The sequence below is a fragment of the Hoplias malabaricus genome, chromosome 2, assembly GCF_029633855.1.
Source record: "Hoplias malabaricus isolate fHopMal1 chromosome 2, fHopMal1.hap1, whole genome shotgun sequence".
Classification (NCBI taxonomy): domain Eukaryota; kingdom Metazoa; phylum Chordata; class Actinopteri; order Characiformes; family Erythrinidae; genus Hoplias; species Hoplias malabaricus.
The window spans coordinates 25,243,403-25,265,487 of NC_089801.1; the positions used below are offsets into that span (position 1 = coordinate 25,243,403).

Consider the following 22,085-nt stretch of genomic DNA (forward strand, 5'->3'; position numbering starts at 1 on the left):
TGTGTGTGTGTGTGTGTGTATGCAGGTTGTGATGCGTTTCTGGTGTTGGCTGTCCTGTGGCAGTAGATATGGAGTAACTGGTTCTATATATGTGGAAAATGTCTGTTCTTGATGTGTGATTGTGTGCTGTTTGTGCTTAGGAGTACCTCAAACTTTCAGATGTATTTAAAATGTATGGCAGTGGTTTCATTCCAACCCCAGTCACTTCTCCTGCCTCTTCCACTCCTTGCCTTCCTCTTTCTGTAGCACCAGATACCCCTCGTGAGGTATGAATACATACAGCTTACTCTCTTTCCCATTTATTTACATATTCAAAAGATATCTTAACTGATAACTGATTAAATGTATGTTTCATGTTAAACACTTGAGTAAATTGAGAAAACAATCAAAATAAATTGTGTCTAGACCTATGAGTGATATTACAAAAAGTGGGCAAACCTACATTCTAAATTACAATTATTATTATGGCACTTTTCATGTTTTTATGTTATTTCCAGTATATTAAACTATATAAATCAATAGAAATATTGCAGAATGGCATAATTATTTTCACTGTAAATAATGTGTTCACTTATTTCATCAATCAAACAATTATGCAGTTAAAACAAGGGCATTCAAATTTCTCATACAACTGCTAGTCACCATTCATTTTCATGTTTTTTTCTTTGCCTTTTGCTCCTATATCATTCATTAAGTTCTCAGGCTGACCTCTATTTTCTCCCTATCTCTCTCTCGCGCTCTCTCTCTCTCTCTCGCGCTCTCTCTCTCTCTCTATCACACTTGTCTGACCCGTTTATCTGTCTTACTGTTTCTGTAGTCCTTTGCCCCTTTCCTCATCTCTACTGATAAGATTTAATTTTGCATATAGAACTATCTGTTTTTTATGATTTCTATCATCTAAAACACCTTCATCCCATTCTCTTCCCTGTGTGTATATGTGTGTGGACAATACTTCGATTGTGAAAAGGAGTATGTGACAGTTAGTCAGTTAAACCAGATCTTTGGGATGCACATCACTGATTCTTCAAGAACAGCTGCTGAACAAACATTCCAAGCTATTGTAGCTGACCCTGCTCTCTCTAGCCACATGACAGAGTGTGGTCCTGTCCAGTCTCTGGTTGCTGAGGTGTGTGTTGGTCCTTTATTGTTTTCTGTGTCAAACTGATGTGCCATGCTACTCTAAATCATTATTTAAATTCATCCGAGTACATAACAGTGAGTTCATGGAACTCATTTTAATATCTGTATAGAATTCAGTGTATTTGTGATCACTTAGACAAACACATATCCATTATACTGCACTTGATTGGTAAATGGATGTAGCTAATCAGGACTGAAACTATCTATAATTCATATTTTAATGGGTTGTTTAGTTGATCCTAGGCTTGTTTCTGAAAGACTGCTGACATATTAGTGAAAGGAATTAATATCTGTAGTATGCATACATTATGTATGTTGAATTTTCTCAAATAATTTAAGTAAAATGTGGTGAAATTTCATATTTTACAACAGATGTAATGTTTCCCTCAAATAAGTATCCTTACTATTTTTTTTTTATTTATTACAAAAGTTTATATTTAGGGAATTTTATTTTGTTATCTGTTGATTGAAAGATCTGTTTTTGCTTTTCTTCTCTGGAATGATGGCTGGATCTATTCGATCATTCTCCTTCCTCTTTCATTTCCTCCCTCTCTGCTGGCTCCCTTCTTTCTGTGCCACGCTTGTAAGACCAAGGCTGAGAGGAGTAGGCCTCTGGCCCCCAGACTGGATTTAGAGCGCTGGTACCAGGACATCATGGCAGCCAGTGAGCCGAGCTATGCTTGTCCTCCTCCTCTTCCAGCTAAGTCTTTCTCCACACGCAGGCCCACGCAGGTAAACTCCACGCTGCTGCTTTTCCTCTCTGTGCCTTTGTGATTCATGTTAGTCCTTACACGCTTTGTCCATCCCTTTGACTGCTGACAAGAGTCAGCGTCTACTACCAGTCATTTCTGCACAGTGTTGCTACTTGGACAGTGTACATTTCTGTTTTGTTAATGTAGAGATGGTATTGATCTTATACCTGTAACAATGTCATGCTGATATCAAAAGAAAAGGCTACATTGGATAGTAGAAGGATACAACCAAATAAAGTCTCAAAGCACCACTAGGTAAGATTTGGTATTTTTGCTCCTGGGCTCCACTGACAGATGAAGAATGTAATTCACTTTTACAACACTGTCCTAAAATGAATGGTGAGGGACAGGGAGTGTTTTCCTGCCCACCCCCAGAATGTACATAGTGCAGAATCTGCAGTGCTGAGCCGAAAACAGCAATGACAGAGTCTCTATTCTTATTACTATTACAGGTCGGTGGAGCATCACAGTGATCTTGAAGCTTTTATTTAAATTAAAAATAATACCTAAGGTTGCTTTAAAATTAAAAACATAAGTTTCTGTATCAGAAAGAAATATATCATACCACCTCTAGTTAAAGGCCTTTCAGTCACTCAGCTCATTTCTGAGCTGGCCTCTTTGGTTATCACAGTGTTTACAGAGCTGTACTTTTATTTTTTCAGATGTACAGGTGTAAACAGGATGGTCAGATAAATGGCTCCACACAGCCCAACACTTGTAGCTCCGGCAGAAACACCCCTACCAAGGTAAAACATTTGCAGCACTAAGGTGTAGTCTGTAAGTATATATTTTGAGACAAAATTTTACTGTGTTGGTAAGGATGGGAACAGTTTTACTTTTTTTGAAAGATCAAAAGATTTTTTAAGCTTTTACATCAGTAATATATAGAGTGATTTTATGAACGAATATAGATTTACAGCTTTTCCAAGCCTTGGTATCTGATCAAGTTATAAATGATATATATACATTTCAATGAGTGTCTGAATATAATAAGATTATTTTGTTTTAACTTGAGTCAGTATATATATCATGACCTTATGATCACCTCCTTCTTTCTTACTACACTCACTGTCACCTCTCAGTTCAGCTGACATTTCAGGAGCTTTGTATTTTGTAGTTCTACAATTACTGACTTTAGTCCATCTGTTGCTCTACATTCTTTGTTTTCTCCCTTTCACCCTGTTATTGAATGGTCAGGAACCCTACAGGACCCCCACAGAGCAGATATGTTGTGTGGTGGTGTTGTGTTAGTGTGTATTGCGCTGGTACGAGTGGTGATGAACAGTGATGAAGGACTAGAGGACGACCAACACAAACTGTGCAGCAGCAGATGGGCTACTGTCTCTGGACTGGTCAGTGTAGAAAAAGGAGATGGTCATATGACTGATTAGTGTATGTGTTTTAGAAAAGAGTCCAAAGTGTAGTTCTGGCCAGCAGGAATAGTCATCCATGGCCAGGAGCCAAGGAATGGCCCAGTCTCTTCCACATGACTCATGTCTCATTTGTGAGAGGAGGGTTTTACCTGTATAGACTGTAAAATTTAAAATCCATTGCTACAAAAATATATGCAAGACAACGAGAAGGAAGACTATATTTGAAGCAATAAGAATCATTCATTTATTTTCTGAAAACTACATGAATGTACATGTGAAGGAAACCATTTCTTATTTTCATTACAAATAAGAATTTAGATTTTGAAATCTCATGTTTTGGTTTAAAAATGTATCGCCTTATCTCTTTATGTTTTGTTTTGTTTTTTTACTTTAGGTCAGTGCATATATAGTAATGTAATTTAAGTGATAGAATAAGTCAAATATGGCAAAAGCTACTGCTTAAATTCACTGGGGATGTTATCTGCTCAAATCCAAAACTATATACTTTCAACCTCAGTGGACGGCTAAATTTTATTGCACCAGGATACATAGCAAAACACATTGTGGATTTTGTAGAACCAAATGTGATATGTTCTTGACTGGCTAAGTCAATCACATAACCGAAGCCCCATTGGGTATGTATTCCACTTACTGGAGACAAGACTAAACACAAAAGTCTCCTGAAACAAGTGTGAAGTGAAAATGGCTGCATTTATTGGTCTGGCAGAATTTCACCAGGGAACATACCAAGCATTTGGTCTCAGCGGTTTGCAGGATTCAGGCAATTATTGATTGCACACTGTTTGCAACTAAGTGCTACACATGACCGTTTTATTTCTTAGTTTGTCCAGTTACTTCTGATTTCATGAACTGCCATGTAACAAATAATTAATTGTATAAATTAAAGCCAACAATGTGTATGTTAACCTCATAGTCACTTGCATATCAGACTCAGTGCACTGGAGTATGGAGCCAAATTTACTAATGTTGTCATATTCCAATTACTTACAGGCTACATTGTGTTAGCTCTAATGATATTACCTCTATTTTGCTTAAATATTGTGTCATATTCATTACAGATGCTATGTATTGCAGTGTCCAAACTGTCACAGTTGTCTACTACTAATTTTTGCAATGCCATGTTATGACAGCTGTTAGTTCAATTTGTGGTAGCCGACATCTTATAATGGTCAGCCTTGTCACAGTAGATCTTTCACTTCAAATTATATGTGAAGAATTATCGTTCATTACCACCCTGTTCCTCAAAATTCAGAGCCTGCCAGACCTGTCAACCTCACATCTGGACACAGACACCAAGAGATCTGTGTTGGAGGGCAAAGGTAAAACAGCATCCATGAATATTGAAAATTTCTTTATTTCAGGAATATTAATATACAAGAAAGAACAAGGATACCTTGCTGTACATAGCTGGGCTAGCCCATTACAAATGTATACATCTGTACTAATTTCTTGATTTGGTAATTAGGAATGTTTGTTTTTCTCCATTTCTAGTGGTGAATGCAACAACTACAGTTATGATAGAGATACATGTAATAATAATTCTAATTTTGCACTTAATTCTAACAGCATTTTTAGTGTCTAGATTTGGGTCAGTTTTATAGATTACATTCGATTGAATGTTCACTCAGTGGTATAATTATATATCAAGCTGAGTTATTCATTGCTGCCTGTACTTACTGTACAATTCAGCACAGCTCAAGTATAGAGGCTGTATTGTATAATGCAATTGAAAGAGAGCTTCTAATACTCGATACATCCAGGTACTTTACATTCATCCTTTTGTCAAGCTTCACCTGCTCTCTGTGCACGTCTCCCCAGGGTTCCAAACATCTGACGACTCCAGAATCCGCCCCACAGATCTGAAACCGAGGCTTGACATGGAGCCTCAGTGCCACTGGGGGGCGCCTCAGGGTTCACACTCCCACCTCAATGGCCCCTACCATGCCCCAGGAGATCCAATAGTGCACCACTCCATCCTGCACCACCAGGCGCCCTCAGCAGGCTGCCCTGCGTACGACACTCTGAGTCTAGAAAGCTCAGACAGCGTGGAGACCAGCGTATCCACTGGCAACAACTCCGCCTGTTCACCCGAAAGGTGAGAGACAGTTTCCATGGGAACCTTGGTCTGCCTCTGTTCCCCTGACAACGGGTCATCCTGCCCAATTTCCCCTTAAATGTGATTTTTTTTATGGTCTTCTCCTTTTGAAAAGTTGCCCATCCTGTTGCCATGACAACCTCCAACCATACAAGAGACGAGATTCCTCACCTGTTCAGAGTTGTGTCTTGTCCCGAGGCGGAACAAGGGTAGACTGTCATATTATGTATTCCCCGTAGTAGGGGAGGATTCGGGTATTTTGTCAGCCGTGAGAGGATGTTCTCTTGATGCCAGCCTACATTTTCAATACTAGTAGTTCAGGAGCTCAGGAAAGGTTCTGGCTCTGTATCTTGCTGTGGTTTTCATCTGCCTTTGATGTTTTAATCTGTTGGTGCGCCAACCCCTGGGTCCCGACCTACGGTCAGCTTTCTTTCTCTGTCTATGATGGTGAAACAAACCTAATGGAGTGCTAGCACTTTGGTAAGTTGTATGGCATTGACTAGTTCTAGTAGAATGAGTTGTCAGGGGGTAAAGAAAACCTAGTTTAAAACAAGTGCTTCCAACAGTCTTGACATCTTTCTAGCAGAATTCCTTTGAATGAAAAGATGAGAACAGGTACTTTGGTTCAATTTAGAGCTCCCACACTAACAGTGTGGGCCGAATGTGTCTGTGTCTCAGTGGCAGCGGCCTGGCAGGGCTGAGGCTGGAGGAGATGGAGAAGATGTTGAAGGAGGCGCAGCAGGAAAAGGCCCGACTGGTGGAGAGTCGTGTGAGTCCCATTAAACTTTAATTGTCTGCGAAATATAATCTCTCTCATGAATTTTAAAGCAGAGCCTCAACTCCCGTCTGTCTCCACTGCATTGAAGATTGTTTTTTACCTACAAAGGGTGACTGACATGAAAGATGGGCTCTTAACAAGTTCTCCTACAGTAATACACATATTGACATTCTCCTGTGAAATTATTTTTTCATATATCCCTAGTCACTTCTCACTGTGTGCTTTTGCAAATGTATTTTTTTCCTCTTTCAGCCTGTTTCATCTTCTCACTATTAGTTCAATGCCTTTCTCTCTCTCTATCTCTCTCTTACTCTCAGGAGAGAGAGGTGCAAGCTCGGAGGCAGCTGCTGGAAGAGGAGAGAAGGAGGCGAGAGGAGGTGGAGAGGAGACTGCAGGACGAGACCACGCACCGGCAGAGGCTTGTGGAGGAGGAGGTCAAGCTGAGGGAGAAACACTGTTCTCAGGTCAGCTTAAGGGCTATGAAAAGGAGCAAACATGAAAGAATACCAGCTGCTTGGAGATCAATTGCACCCTCAGATTGCAGCTAGCCCGAGAATTCTTACAGAAATAAGGCATTGGAGAGTTTTTGGGTTTATTTGCTCTTTGACGGTTCAGTGGTGTTTAAGTTGATCATTTTACTTTGTTACAAAAAAGATATCTATAATCAGAATAAGATACCAGCTAATTTTCATATCTAGCCCATACACACACAAAACACACAATTCACAACAAATACAAATGCATACCCTAATGCAAGAGTAAATATAATCACACCTTGGTTGTAATCACATTTATAGGGTTCTGAATATAAATGTTGCTTTTTATTTTGTGTAACTTATTATGAATCAACCAAGAGAATATATCTAATTTAGTATTGGCTATATTAAAATAAATTAACTTAAGGATCTACTGAACATTTCCTTTGGTGAAATTATTATTTTTAAGATTTTTAAATAAATAATTAGTATTTCCATGTTTATAAAACCACACACAAGTCTCATATTGTTTCTTCCACCTTCAAGTAAAAAAGGACGCTGCAAATGTCAGAGAAAACTTTTATTTTCTATCCATTTGCTCAAGTGCACATTGTTTATTTTTAAACATAAAGAAAAAGAATAGAATTTTTAAAATTATGCAAAAGTTCAGAGATTATATGCATTGTTTTGCATCTCATAACCAACAAACTAATTCCAGACAAATTGAATGATTCAGTAACAACACCTGGACACATACATATTCCTTTAGATCCAAAGTGTTGAGTTATCTTCTCACACTGGAAGGATGGACAGAAACATCTGTTCATTTAATCAGATCAGTATCAAGTCAAGTTTCATTCTCTTCCTCTTAAAGATGAAGAATGTAAATACTCTTTACGTGATGAGGACAGATAACCAACCAGGTTTTGAAAGGTTGTTAGTTCAGTTTTCCTAAAATCTTGTAAAATATATACAATTCCCATTTGGGAAGATATATTTTAAATAATTTCCACTCTTACTGAAAAATAAATTGAACAAATATAGGGTGGTCTCTGACATTTACTCGGTGCCCTATAAATGTCCATCTTAGAACTATATTCCATTACTTAATGGCATTAAATAAAAGTGCAGTTCTGGAAAACACCGAAATGTAAAAGAGCCATGGGGTTAGGTGCAAAGTAAACTAAACTGAGTAACTTGTCTAAGTAACTTGTCTCTGCCCTCAGCGTGGAGGTCAGTAGAAATATGCAATAAGCCACTTTCAGTCAGAAGTAAAAAGTCTTTATCAGGTCATTGTGTGAATACTGGAGAGAGGTGTGTAACATGAAGGTGAGGGGTAGGTTGCTGTGGGAAGAGCAGAGGGGCTGCACCCTGCCGCACAGCAGGCAGATGAGAGAAGACACTCAGACAGATGGTGAGAGGAAGACAGGATGGAAAGATGAAAAGACAAGCGGAAAAAGGAGGGGTAGGAGGCTGAGGCGAGGAATTACAGAGGGCAGGGCAATACCGTAGGACGCTGCATGAATACTCCTTACAAATGTATTCTAAGCTGTCCACATATTTATGGAAATTTTTCAGGCACTGTTCAGTAAATAGGTTGTAAAACCTGTTACTATAAAAACACCACTTTACTGAATTAGACCCAAGACTACCGCACTTTCGTACAAAGTTTGACGTAGCAGTATATGAACAGTGTTTATTATATAAATCAGATCCAGCAAAACCTTCATTGCTCTTTTTTTTTAATAATTTGAGATTGACATTTTCTTCATGTCAACTTTATTGACAAAACATACATAAGATGGTAGAAATGGTACATTACCTAGAATAAAACCTTTTTACGTTATATTACATTAACATGTAAAGGTGTTATTCTACTCATGTAAATTGAATTTTTTTTGGAGACTCAGCAATGATTGGTATATGCAGCGATTAGTGCTGTCCCTATGGATTATGCTAGTAATGAAATAGACTTGATGGACGGATGGTGGAAGATTATGTACAAATCACAAATATGTTTAAAACATTTTCAAATTAATGTAGTTGAAAAACCAAAAAGCCTTTAATTAACTACAATTTATTATAAAAATGCGGTGTATCTGAAACTTAGAAAAGAGAATGTTCTGTTGTGAAAAAATGCACATATATTGTCAAGTCTGCCAGATAGTTTCTGACTATAACAGAGAATAGGATTAGAATTGGAGGGAAATATGAGAAATCTTCCTGACAAATGACATCTAATCTCACTTGATACTTTTTTATTGATTAACCCTGAGAGCTGTAGTACATAAAATACAGTGAATTTAATATTTGAGTTATAAAAATAACACAGGTGATAATAATTTTATAGTAATAATATTTTAAAGCATACACATTTATTACAGCACTTATTCAGCACCTGTTCACTGTCTAAAAATTCACTCCCCTCATTTGTAGGCTCGTCCAATGACACGCTACCTGCCGATCCGGAAGGAGGAGTTCGACCTGCGCTCTCACGTGGAGTCAGCGGGTCACTGTGTAGACACCTGCCCCTATGTTATTGTCACGGAGAAAATGTGCAAAGGCCACCTGGTGAAGATGGGTGGCAAGATTAAATCTTGGAAAAAGCGCTGGTTCGTCTTTGACCGTCTAAAAAGGACCTTCTCCTATTACGTGGGTAGGTGAAGTGAAAGAGAAATTTTGCTGAACCCTGTCCCAGGGATTTAAAGTTTTCTCCCAGTGTGGCTGTAAGCAGAAAGACAGTCATGAAATCCCATTTGCTGCATCACATTTGACATTAATCACATTTGCTACACTAGATTTCAAAAATACTAAACATTTTACATTACTTGAAACCTTGTGAATGAAAAATTTGGATTAGAGAGCTCACAGAAAGAGCAAATGTTTTTGGATTACAGTGTAAATAAGCACACAATGCGTTTCAAAATCACATTTTGACTGCACTTCCTTGTGATTATTATTTTGAAAGCTGCTTAATTTTAAATAATATAGTAAGTCGTGAAAACGAGTGGTGAAATGTCAGAGCTTCAGCAGCCAGAAAACAAGCGATAGCTCTGAACCCTGTGACCCAACCTCGTTATAATGAAGTCATGGCATGTTCTGATGTTTTTTGCCCATTCTCCTCACTATACATTCTTTTTCTTCACTTGTCCTGCCTTTCTTGCTTTTCACTCTCTTTTTCTTACACACACACGTAGCTCATGTGTGTAGCCTTTTCACCCCCTCACTCCCCATGTTAGTAGTAGTGATGATGATGATGAAATAAACTGCAATACTTTCTCCAGCCCTGCGTTTGAGAGGGGTGTGTGTTGGGGGTGGTAGGGAGATTTACCCCCGGCTTGGTCGTGACTAACAAAACCAGACTTACAACTCTTCAAAAACAGAAAAAAGCCCAAAACAATTTAGCCCATTACTAAGCACATTTGGATAATGAAAAGAAGCAGGATTGTAAAAAATAAAGAAAGAAAGAAACAAAAAATAACAGGCAGCCGTTTCAAAGGAAACTATTTAATTTAAACCGTTGATACAGGTATGAAGAAGCTTACAGCACACAGCGGCTCTTCACAAGTGGTCGTAAAGCATGGAGCTTATGAGCTTTTTTTTTTTTTTGAAAGATTAGAATAAATTGGCTTTAACTTGAAAAGGGGAGTTTCTTACAATTTACGGTTTCCAGTGGGTGGAATTGAGTCTCCATTAAAAGGCGCCAGTGGTGGTTATGGGTGACTCATGCTGTATGTACTATAGCGCATACTGTAAATGCTGGTTTAGTCCCTGGGGCAGTTCTGATTTTGACAGATTTATGCCAGCGATAAATAAAACAAAACCTTTCCACAGTCCCAACATGAGCCCAGATGCTATGAACTATAATATGAACTACGGGCTTCAAATACTTTGGACAGATTGTTAAATATAAACTTCAAATATAGGGCTACATCATCAACAAAAGCTATTATTATTATTATTAATATTATTAATTGTGCACTTCACACGCATCTATGAGCTGCTGAATTAAAAAGAGGCGTAAGCAATACCTCGGGTTAACAGATGTGTGTGAATTGGCTTTTATTATTTTAACTTTCTTTGCTTAATTGTGTTAAAAATGTTTTTTTTTTTTTCATAAATGTAAATAGTGCATATTTTTCCTTGTTTACAATAGCACTAGGAAAATTGCTGTTAAATAATTAACTGTTTTTATTTTCTTTTTTTCCAGACAAGCATGAGACCAAGCTGAAGGGAGTTATCTACTTCCAGGCCATTGAGGAAGTCTATTACGACCACCTACGCAGTGCAACAAAGGTAAAACACTGCCATCTCCTTTCCATACTCTGTTTACACCCACTATTTAACAGTGGCATCAATACATTGCCAAGCTACATAAAGCCAGACCCATCGATCCGGCCTTGACGGTTGGTGAGTTTATAGTGAAAGTTTAAACACAGACATCTCGTTGTAAAGAGAATTTCTTACGGCAAGCAGAAAGAGACGCAGATCAAAGGCGGCTTCATGTTCATTTCGTCATGCTTCCCTCCACTTCATTTTTCCCCCCGAATGTCTACTGTTATTCTGTCACTTCTTCTCGCCATACACACACTTTTCTCTTTGTTGTGTCCCTACAGAGTCCCAATCCTTCCCTGACATTCTGCGTGAAGACCCATGACCGACTGTACTTCATGGTGGCCCCTTCCCCAGAGGCCATGCGAATATGGATGGACGTGATAGTAACAGGTGCCGAGGGCTACACGCAGTTTATGACCTGAGGGAAAGACGACTGAACACTGGCCGCTAGAGTGGGCAGCACTCGTCAAGTCAATGGGTTTTCTTAGTGAAACCTGAACTTCAGCTGTACTTCAGTTATCAGCCCACACTGATTGACTTGTACGCTGTCTGGATTGGGACTCAGTTTGGACGGATGGAGGAGGACAATGTTCTCTATCAGTGGGCAGATAACAAGGTGCTCAAAAGAAACCAGATGGTGCAAGAGAGACTAATACACAACCTGCTCTTTTTTAGTGTATATATTATTATATATTATTATTCATTTATTCATGGAAAATTATATCACTTTGGTTCTGTCTGTGCCAACATTTCCATATTATTATTTTGCCTTGAAGATTTTTTCAGAAGAGGAAATTTGGGATTAATATAAAAAAGATTTAAATATTGTTTTACTCGTTTAAAACCACACAAGTTTCCCAAGGCCTGTTGGGCATTCATATAATACATTATGTATTAATATTATTAACAGTGTTCCTTGTTATATATCATAACCAGACCTTAATCATTTTTAGGAATTTCAAGTGCCAAGACATCCATTAATGGATTACTATTAATCAGAAAGCCACGTTTCAGAGCCACGTTTCATGGCTGTATGCCATGAAAAAAAAAACAGAATTGATTATGAACATTATTGATCAGGATTCACTCTACAGCATCCTGTTGTAATGGACTTCTCCATGGAGAGACATGAATGACATTTTGCCATGTGTCATAATTTGTGTGGTGTATCTGTGTTGTCTTTGTCTATCATGGAAAAATGATTAGCTGCTTTATAAAAATTATTTTAAGTATGTTTTATACCTTAACAGAAGTATGCTTGTTGGATGCAAGAATGAGGGACCATTTTACAATATCTTTTTTTCTGGAAACTATTTTTGCTTGTTTGTCTTTGTTAGTGAAAGTTATGCCAAAGGAGAACCTCAAAAAGTCCAGCATTACATCTTTTTCAGCAGAGTAGTATTAGTAGTATGTAGTAATTATTGAAAATGGCCGTATGTGCCTTCTCTCATTTCAGGCATTTGTAAAGCAGTACTCCAGTATTGATTTTTTTATTTTTAACAATAAAGTGATTTTAATTGCATACTGTTATATATATAATTTGACTGAAAAACATACTGTGGGCTCTGTAACATCCAGCTGTAGCTTGTCCACTCTCTGCAAAAGCATTACATTACACTAATAAAACTCCAACGCTGTACACAGACGCCATGACAATTGTATGGAAACCAGGCCCAAATAAAATGTGTAACAACACCCGTGGTATTTATATTTTGTTCAGATTTTTCCTTTTTTTTCTTTCTCTTAATTAAACATTGTACACTTTAGTTGTAGTGGTAGTAATTTCTTTTGTTTATGCTTCAGTAATTCACAAATGAAAGCTCTGGATTTGAAACTGCTCATTAAATAAAACCAATACCGACAGAATCCTTCAACTCTAGCCTCTGAACAAGACTCTTTCTTCATTATGTATAAATGATAATATATAGGTCAAATAAAGGTTCGGAATGTGAACATATTTTTTTATGATTTAATTACACTTTATAAAGCCTGTGGAATTAAACAGTATCTCCCAGTTTTATGCCTTCATTTAAATTGGTGTTCAGTTTTCCAAAACAAAACAAGTTTGCAGAAAAAAAAGAAAGAAAAATAAAAACACCAATCAACCTCCAAATTTAAACTCAGCTGCGTCCAGAATCACATAAACTTAGGCTCATTGGACTTTGCCCATCCATCTTAAATGGCAGTTTTTACAGTTTGGGCAACTATACTTCATAGAACCACTCAGCAATAGTGACTTTAATTAAAATCATATGCATTCAAGTATTTTTGTGTCCCAAAACTGGTAATATGAAACACCTTTTCAAAATGAATAAAATGTCACAGGCGCCAAAATGGAACTGTTGCACCATTTACTCACTATGTTTCTATTTGTCTTCTACCTAAGTTCATTATATGTAGGAAGAGTGAACCCCCAATTGCAGTGTTGCATGTGTAGTAAACAACACAGCCATTGTTGTTTACCTGGAACGCTTTTAAAGGCAATCATTTACTCTATTTACAAAAACTCAGTGACAGTTCGTCCTGTCGTCCACTAGAGGGTGCTGTTTTACAGCTCTCGCTTCTCTAAGCTTCTAGGGTGGGGTGGGAGCATTTTCTCTCTCTCAGGCCTCGGGGTTTTGGGCTTGTTTTCCTCGCCACCTCTGCGCGCCTCCACCATCACCACAACAGTTAAATGTGCAACTAACAAATGTCATCATTGCTCTTAACGAGCCCATCTGTCTGCACACGGAGGAACCTCACCAATTAATTCATCACTTGTTACAGTTTCATCTGCCTTTAAAGTTGGCAGCTGAAGAACACCACACGTATTAGTTTAGCCGAAAGAACAGAGCCTGTTCGTCTGACTCATTTTTCTTTAAAGTGGGCTGCAGTTATCAAGCTTAAATGCGTGTTAATTAATGCAGTTGCACCAAACTTTAAACCCATAATTTTGAAATAATTAGGATTAAGCGTAAACTTAACCTGCAATTAAACCTACCAAACTAGGTTAAATAAATCCTGTTGTGCTAATGCTAATACGCTAAACACATTGAAATTAAATGTAAGCTTAAAAAAAAAGAACAAATTTTTCTAAATTACACCAATTCATGATGGTGAGGTGTAACCACACATTTATTCTTTTATAAATAAAGCCACTTCATTTGGAGGCTGTCTTTTTTTTCCATATGTCTTCCATATGTGGCGACGTGATTTGCACGACCTGCACAATTTGGGCTGCGCATGCGCAAAACTCAAAAGTCAGTATCAAATCTGTTATTCAGTCAAGTAAGTGTACACATGTGTAATATTTAAAAAAGGGACATCTGGGCAAATCTAGTTATACACTACTTCTTGCAGTGCACTGAGGAATTTTTTTGACTGCACTGAAAATTTTCCACTATCTTTTCAGACACTACTACAAAATGGTGGGACCCCAAATGTCAGACACACCAACTGTTAAAATTGAAGAACAATTTTAGCAAAGTGCATTCTGTGTTTGAGACTACCCTTTTGAAAAACAACACTCCGGATGTAGAACCACTCAGCTATATGAACTTTAACATCATATGCATTTAAGTACTTTGAGTGCTCCAAAAGCAGGTGAAAGAAATATGGTATAATTTCAAAGCTAACAAAATGTCACCGATTCCAGAATGGAACCGCTGCACTGTTTACTCAATAAGTTTCTCCTTATTTGTCATTGGTCTTACTTCACTGTATTTGTGAAGAGTAAACCCCCAATTGCAATGTTGTATGTGTAGTAAGCTAGAATGTGGTTTGGGACACAGCAATTGATTAAAAATAGATATGTTCAGCAATGGCATCAGCACGAGTTCATTCTGGGTCTGAGCGTACCTGTTTGAAATACAACACTCCAGGCAGAGGTGGCTGACTTTATTGTTGTCATTTGCAGGTTTGGCCCTGGAGATTGTCTTGACGAGTGCCTTGGTCGGGATGAAGGATGCACAACCTCTGGTGGCTAGGTAGGTAAACTACAGTATCACAGACAGAAACTCTAGTAAATATGTAAACGGTGTAAACAGACAGGCACTTTAGTGAATATGTTAACAGTCTGAGGGGTTTGGTGTGAAATATAACAACTAATTTTATGTACTCACCCATTTTTACCCATTTTCATCATTATGTACAGAAACCCAAAAGATTTGTATGTTCAGTAGGTATTCTGAATATTCATTCATTATCTGTAAGCCCTTATCCAGTTCAGGGTCGCAGTGGGTCCAGAGCCTACCTAGAATCATTGGGCGCAAGGCAGGAACACACCCTGGAGGGGGCACCAGTTCCCCACAGGGCAACACACACACATTTACTCACACCTACAGACACTTTTGAGTCACCAATCCACCTATCAACGTGTCTTTTTGGACCATGGGAGGAAACCCGAGGAGAACACACCAAACTCCTTATAGACAGTCACCCGGAACCCTCAAACTCCAGGTCCCTGTAGCTGTGTGACTGCAACACTACCTGCTGCGCCACCGTGCCACCCTATTCTGGATAGTAAATAGATATTAATTTCAGTGTAGAGAAATGTTTATATGCAAAGGATCAGGCTGAACACCAATATTAAATTGCCATGCACTTTGGGCTCTCAGACATCATTATACTAATACAAACAGGAGTCTGTATTGAAAATGACTGCATGGGTTCAGGAAAACATCACAAAACATTTGTCTGTGAACACAGTTCATTGCTGCATGGACAAATGCAAGTTAAAATCCTCCCATACAAAGAAAAACACATAGAAACATGATTCACAAAATTCATTGCTGTCCTGTGATCCAACGAATCATAATTTGAAATTCTTTTGGAGATTGTTGGGCAAAGTTGCTGGGCTATAAAGGGGTAGGACCATCCAGCTTATTATCAGGCCCAGGTTTAAAAGACAATATTCGTCTGAATATTTCTTGTTGGTGGACTGGTCTCAGACCAGAATTGACATTGAGGTCTTTGAATATTTCAGCAGCACTGCTGTGCCTGATCCATTCATACCAGCACAACACACACCAACACACCACCACGATGTCAGCATCACTGCAGCACTGAGAATGATCCATCATAAGAATAATCATTTAAATAAAAGGTGCAGGGGTCCTGGCCAATGAAGAACAAGATGAAAGGGGTTTAACAACATTTTAAAATAGTAGAACTGTAAAGTACACCTATATGCTAAGCAGGCTGATAAGTTGGACAATTAATGTACAGGGTGGGTCATATATATGGATACACCTTAATAAAATGGGAATGTTTGGTGATATTAACTTCCTGTTTGTGGCACATTAGTATATGGGAGGGGGAAACTTTTCAAGATGGGTGGTGACCATGGTGGATACTGGAAGCCTGTGCTAGCATTTCTCCTGTGGTGCTGCTATACGTGTGTGAAGAGTGGGAGAAGTTGCACTGACAAGCCAACACAATGGGCAGCACTTTGAACACATTTTATAAGTGGTCAGAAACTTGTAAATAATTCATGAAAGAATAAAGTTACGTTAAAACCAACCAGTTTTTCTTGTGAAATTCCCAATAAATTTGATGTGTCACATGACCCTCTTCCCATTGAAAAAACAAAAGTTGAATCCAAAATGGCCGACTTTAAAATGGCCAACACGGTCACCACCCATCTTGAAAAGTTTCCCCCCTCCCATATACTAATGTGCCACAAACAGGAAGTTAATATCACCAACCATTCCCATTTTATTAAGGTGTATCCATATAAATTGCCCACCCTGTAGAAACAAGGAACTCATTTTAATGTTTTGGCTGATTGGGGTATGTTCTCACAGGGCTGTAGAGCATGTTTACTGCTCTACAGCCCAGTGCTGTGGGATTTTGGACCCCTCAATCCAACATTTGGCGCTGGGCATGGTGTTGTGGGCTTATGTACAGCTGCCCAAGAGCAGCTCCTTCTTTTTGTATGGAGATTAAACAAGCATTTCATTTAAACTTGTGACAGAAATTGGTCCACTTTGAAGTAACCAAATACACAAATTAGAAGGGGTGTCTGGATATGTTTGGACACAGAGTGAGTGTACATACACGTTGGTGTACATCCCTAGTGGTGTTCACTGAGTGGTCATTAGCAACCACTTGTTTTAGGCCTAGAGGCTTATTTTCAGCATGGGATGCGTGTGCTCTGCCTGATTTAGATTGACTACTCCACTTTGCTAGTCAACACAATACTTCGTAGCTCTGCAAATCTCCTCGGTTGTCGGGGTTGTGTGTTTTGTGTCATTGCCATGTTGTGTCATGAGGTGAATTTCAATGACTTGTAAAACATTCAGCTGTATCTGGGCAGAAAAGACATTTCAAACATTCATCTTGCTGACTAAACGACCAGTGAAGATACAACAAATGGCCAAAGGTTTGTAGACACTTGATGATACAACATCCAACTTCTAACATGAAGGGCATTACCAAGGTGTTTGTTCCTCATGTAAGGCTTCAAACCAGAATTCAGAATACTGCTGTGAGTATTTGAATGCAGTCAGTCACAAGAGCCGTAGTGAGGCAGGATTCACTCAGTAGTACTCATGTAAATTAGGCAATCCAAATGGTGTACATGTATGCATGTATTTTCTATATATGTATGTAGGTTTCACACACTTATTGTGGTATGGAAGACTCCTATGACCTGCATTTTTAAATGCAATGCATTAACCCCCTATTTGGGGGTTTTTAATAGTCTTAAAAAGGTTTCCCCCCATGTAGATCAATTGATAATTGACAAAGTTATATATGCTTTTATGTATGCTATAGTTTGCTTTTTTGTAATAGTGTCTAATTTGATATTTCACCAAAAAAAAGCCAGTTCAAATGCAATCAAAACAAGAATATGTGATTTGTTAATTTCCTTGAACTGACAAAAGTACAAAAGAAAAAAAAAGGTTTCCAGTGACCAACTGGATTTTGTTTTGTAAATATAAAAACTTGCCTGCAAAACTTTTTAATGAACCAGGAGATGGGTAAACTAACATTGAAAAATCAATAGAACTTTCTAGTTTCAAACATTCCAATATGGGCTGGTGAACTAAAAGTTAGGTCAAATGGTCAAAAAGTGACAAATGAACATTTGTAAGTGTAAGGCAGCAAAGGAATTAGTTCTTTCACAAACTACCATATCTAATATTTTGAACGATTCAGGAAATACAAAGAAATCTGAGGGTAAGGCCCAGAACCACTTTTAAATTTGTGTGATCTTTGAGCCCTCAGATGGCAAAGCATTAGAAATTGTTGTGCTACTGTGATGTAGCAGTATGGGCTTGGGAGTATATAACATTACAAAACTCCTTTTAAAACTCTGTTACATAGAGTACAAACAGGTGTGATTCTCTAATGGGGGTAATAGGCTACTCCTCTACCTCGTCTAGTGGCCTAAAATGAAAGGACAACAGAGAACAAAAGGATTTTGTCCTCTTTAGTGGATCACACCTGTTTGTGCACTAATTTGTCAGTGTTTTTAAAAGGGGTTTTGTCTATTGTCTAGCACATCAAATGAAGGCTTTGTATGTGGACTAAATGTCATGTTCTTAATGTAATAGAGTCCTCCATAGTATAGCATGGATACTGCACCTTTTGGCTGCACCACACCTAAGACAATAATTTTTCATTGATTTTGATACTTAGAAGAATATATGGAATCTGCTGTGACTAAATTAAATATGTCATGTTTTTGAGAGAAACATGGAGGTCAAGTTCTTAGTGAATTGTGCAAAGCCAACATCTAGTATAGTATAGTATAGTATACAATGTCATAGTATGGGGGTGCCTCAGTTCTGCAGGGTTCCAGCAACAATTATATACAGTATAATAAAGTTAAATACATTTAATATCAACTGGTTACAAAGCAGGCTACAAAGTAATATCTAATAACAACCACAAACTAAATGTAACCAGTTTGTAGCCTGTGACAGAATTCATTCACACATAATAAATATTGCACACAACAAACAACTAAATGATCTCTCTATTGTCATTACTGACACTGTCATTCATCTAAATTCCAAGTGCTCTTGATATTCAAATGCAGTTTATTCTTTTGCCCTTCTTTTGCCCTTGCTGAGCTCAGTGGTACTTTTTGTCTAAATGATGTTCCATGGTGCATTCTTGATGGTTTGTCTTTTTCCATGATTTATGTGTTACAATCAGCTTAAATATGACTAGCATTATTTGCTGTACCATGTTGTTTGTTCTTCTTATGTCATATATGAACAATGGTCTCTTAGCTTGTATCTCCAAAGAAATGCATTAAATAAAATAGGACACTGGAGCAGCCATGACAACCTCATAGAGTTGTGACTGCAGCAAAGAGGGACAAACAATGCATTGATGCCCTTAATTTAAGAGAAATGAAACATGAACATGTGTCTAAAAACATCTGGCCACTCTCTATTATAAGTATCCTCCATTTTAAATATTCCACACAAACTAAAATACAAATTGATACATTTATGCACAGCTTGAATTAAATTAACACATGTTCATAGACAGAGATTAAGCTTTGACTAAAGGGGCTTTTTAATAGCCATTAACAAATGGAACTGCAATTTAGTAAAATAACTAGTTTTTTTTCATGTCTAACAAGCACACTCTATAAGTCGGCATAAGTCATTTTGCAGGAGCTGGTTATGAAATTTGTGTTCTAATGGAACGGCTCATTTGTTAAGTGTAAAAATATTTAAATGAAAAAAAAAATTAATAAAAACACTCTACACTGAAACGGTGGAATAAATATTATGCTAGGATCTATGTTTTGGTCTGCAGTAAGCCTTGTGTAACTGAGCACAGAGCCGCTGGAGCTGTACCATGGCTTATTGGGGAATAAGTAACGGGACTTTGGGAATATGTGAGTTCAGACTGCAAGGCAGCTTACAAAGTCCAGCTATTATAGCCAGCCAAAGTTCAACTGTTTGGCATCCACCAGGGTTATCCTTTGGCCAACAAACAACAGTCCAGAAGCAAGATTCATCCAAAGATTGTGCTGTTTGAGCTAGTTGAAAAAATCCATTGCTTGCATGCTTGTTAGTGGAGCTATTGTCAACTCCTAATGAGATATTTTTATACCAAAAAAAAAAATAAAAATCAGGGCACAAATGTTCTTTCATTTTTTAAGCAATTAGGACTACAATGTTATTGAAAAGAAAAATGTAAACATTTAACTGAGCACAAAAGTAGCTCAACAAATTAAAATGGAATGTATAATTTAAAAACTACATAATGCACTAATCGAGGACTACAGAGAAATTAAGCATGTATTCAATATGCAGTTGAAGAAGATGGGCTATCAAGGGCTGAAGCACTTTCAAAACGGTCTATGCACTAAATGTACAATTGTAGTGTACAAGGACCTCTGTGCAGTAGTAATATGTGAGCGTTTGAAACAGTGAAACAACAAAAATAGACTCTATACAACAAAAATAGACTCATGAAACAAAGCAGTAGTTTGTAGCCACTGGGGAACACTGACATTTCTTATGAAGCTCTAGGATATCTTTTATAAAGGGGACCTTTACAAACTTTTTTTAGAACAGCAATATTATATTGCTCTAAAGGGTGATAGGACAGAGCAAGCACCTCATTTTTTTAACACATAAAAGGAAGTAAGACTACATTACAATTATTATAAATAGATGTTTGATTACACAATCACAAAATAACTTGCAATTCAAACTGCTAGTTTGTGTAATGGCTGTTCAGGTGAGCTCCAACAAAGTGTGCAAAAATAAGACTATTGTAAATAATTAAGCCACTACATAGTGAAGTAGTAGTAGTTTCTATTTTGAGAATTCAGGTGGGTGAAAAGATAAAACGCAAAAATGAATTAACACAATTAACATCAATAAATAGTGAATGTTGCCATGACACAAATCTTGTAAAACAAGTGTTGTGTGGAACTGTGAGGCTGAAGGTTAAAGTAACTCAAATGGGACTAATTATGAAAAGCTTATTAGGTGCATTAGGCCCATTAATTAACCCACAAACTGTGAAATACAACAGCCTGGTCGGTTTTTGACATCTGCTTCACTCAGAAAACATGGGATAAATGAGTGGTTTTAATTTTGTGCTGCATCTAATGAAAATTGGAGATACTTAAGAGTTGTCCCTCCTCCTTGTCTAAGTCTCTCGAATCACAGAGGTGGTCCTGTATTTATGTGAGAGAGCATAGATGAGGTTAAACTGAGCAAAACATACACAAGAAGAATGGAGAAATCAGTGTGCTGATTAAATATTAAATAGAGAAAACAAGAACATAGAAAGCAAAGTGAAAATGTCTAAAAAAAATAGTGTTTCTGCTCCTCACTTCTTACCGCTGGGCCCTCTGTTGTTTGGAGGCTCATTCTCATTTAAAGGAACAGGCCCTGAAACCAGTTTTTCTGAACAAAGCTGTTTAAACAGTGTATTAATTGTGCTGTGTTTTTTGGTCCTTGTGGAGTTTTGACAAAAGTATGTCACAGACATTTCATCAAGACCCCAGAGGGTTGTGTAAACTTGTGAAAAGTGGCATTATATGTCTCCCTAACATTGTAAGAGTATTAATTCAACACGAAACACAACATGAAACAGTTTACAATGTAGTCCAATGTTTAATATCAACCTAAAATAAGTTCACCCTAACTGGCCAAGGAAGTCTCCCCCACTTAAATCACATAAAAGTGCTTCCTCCCCCTTCATTTTCTGGGGGACTGTCACCATTTTTCACAACTCTAATTTTCTTGGCCCACTCCATGATTAAAGAAACTCTGCTCACAAACTCATCACTTCACCCACCCTCCTCACACAAGCATGTTTCATTATAGGATGTCAGTCAGAGTCAAATGTCAAAAGCCTCTTTTAAGCTGGCTCACAAGTCAGCACTGCCAAAAATGAAAAGTTATGTTCACCCTAGTACACAAGTGTACACAACACCTACTGTGTGACTCACATTTGTGAGCTGTGCCACTGCTGCAGTTCAGCTTATAACAATGCCAACCACATGGGAGCGGAACATGTCCTACTTTGAATCTACTTCAAGTCACTGACACCCCCAGCTGAGAGAAGCATGGGACCTTGCAGCACAGTGCATGCCAGTACAGTTGGGATTACACATCCAAACACCACACACACACGCGCGCGCGTAAG

General features: G+C 37.9%; 1 protein-coding gene across 4 annotated transcripts in view; it reads left to right on the top strand.

Moving 5' to 3' along the window:
- phldb1a (pleckstrin homology-like domain, family B, member 1a) overlaps positions 1-12,826 on the top strand; it is a 68,894-nt gene extending 56,068 nt beyond the window's left edge. For 3 of the 4 annotated variants that reach the window (XM_066657316.1, XM_066657325.1, XM_066657333.1), the window contains exons 14-22: positions 1,729-1,872; positions 2,555-2,638; positions 4,539-4,605; positions 5,105-5,381; positions 6,060-6,150; positions 6,477-6,623; positions 9,072-9,291; positions 10,846-10,931; positions 11,252-12,826. In XM_066657316.1, coding sequence (XP_066513413.1) covers positions 1,729-1,872; positions 2,555-2,638; positions 4,539-4,605; positions 5,105-5,381; positions 6,060-6,150; positions 6,477-6,623; positions 9,072-9,291; positions 10,846-10,931; positions 11,252-11,392 — 1,257 coding nt within the window. In that variant the 3' untranslated portion in view covers positions 11,393-12,826. The remainder of the gene's footprint in view (positions 1-1,728; positions 1,873-2,554; positions 2,639-4,538; positions 4,606-5,104; positions 5,382-6,059; positions 6,151-6,476; positions 6,624-9,071; positions 9,292-10,845; positions 10,932-11,251) is intronic. The other variant, XM_066657336.1, reaches the window with a different exon arrangement.
- Positions 12,827-22,085: the final 9,259 nt, after the last annotated feature.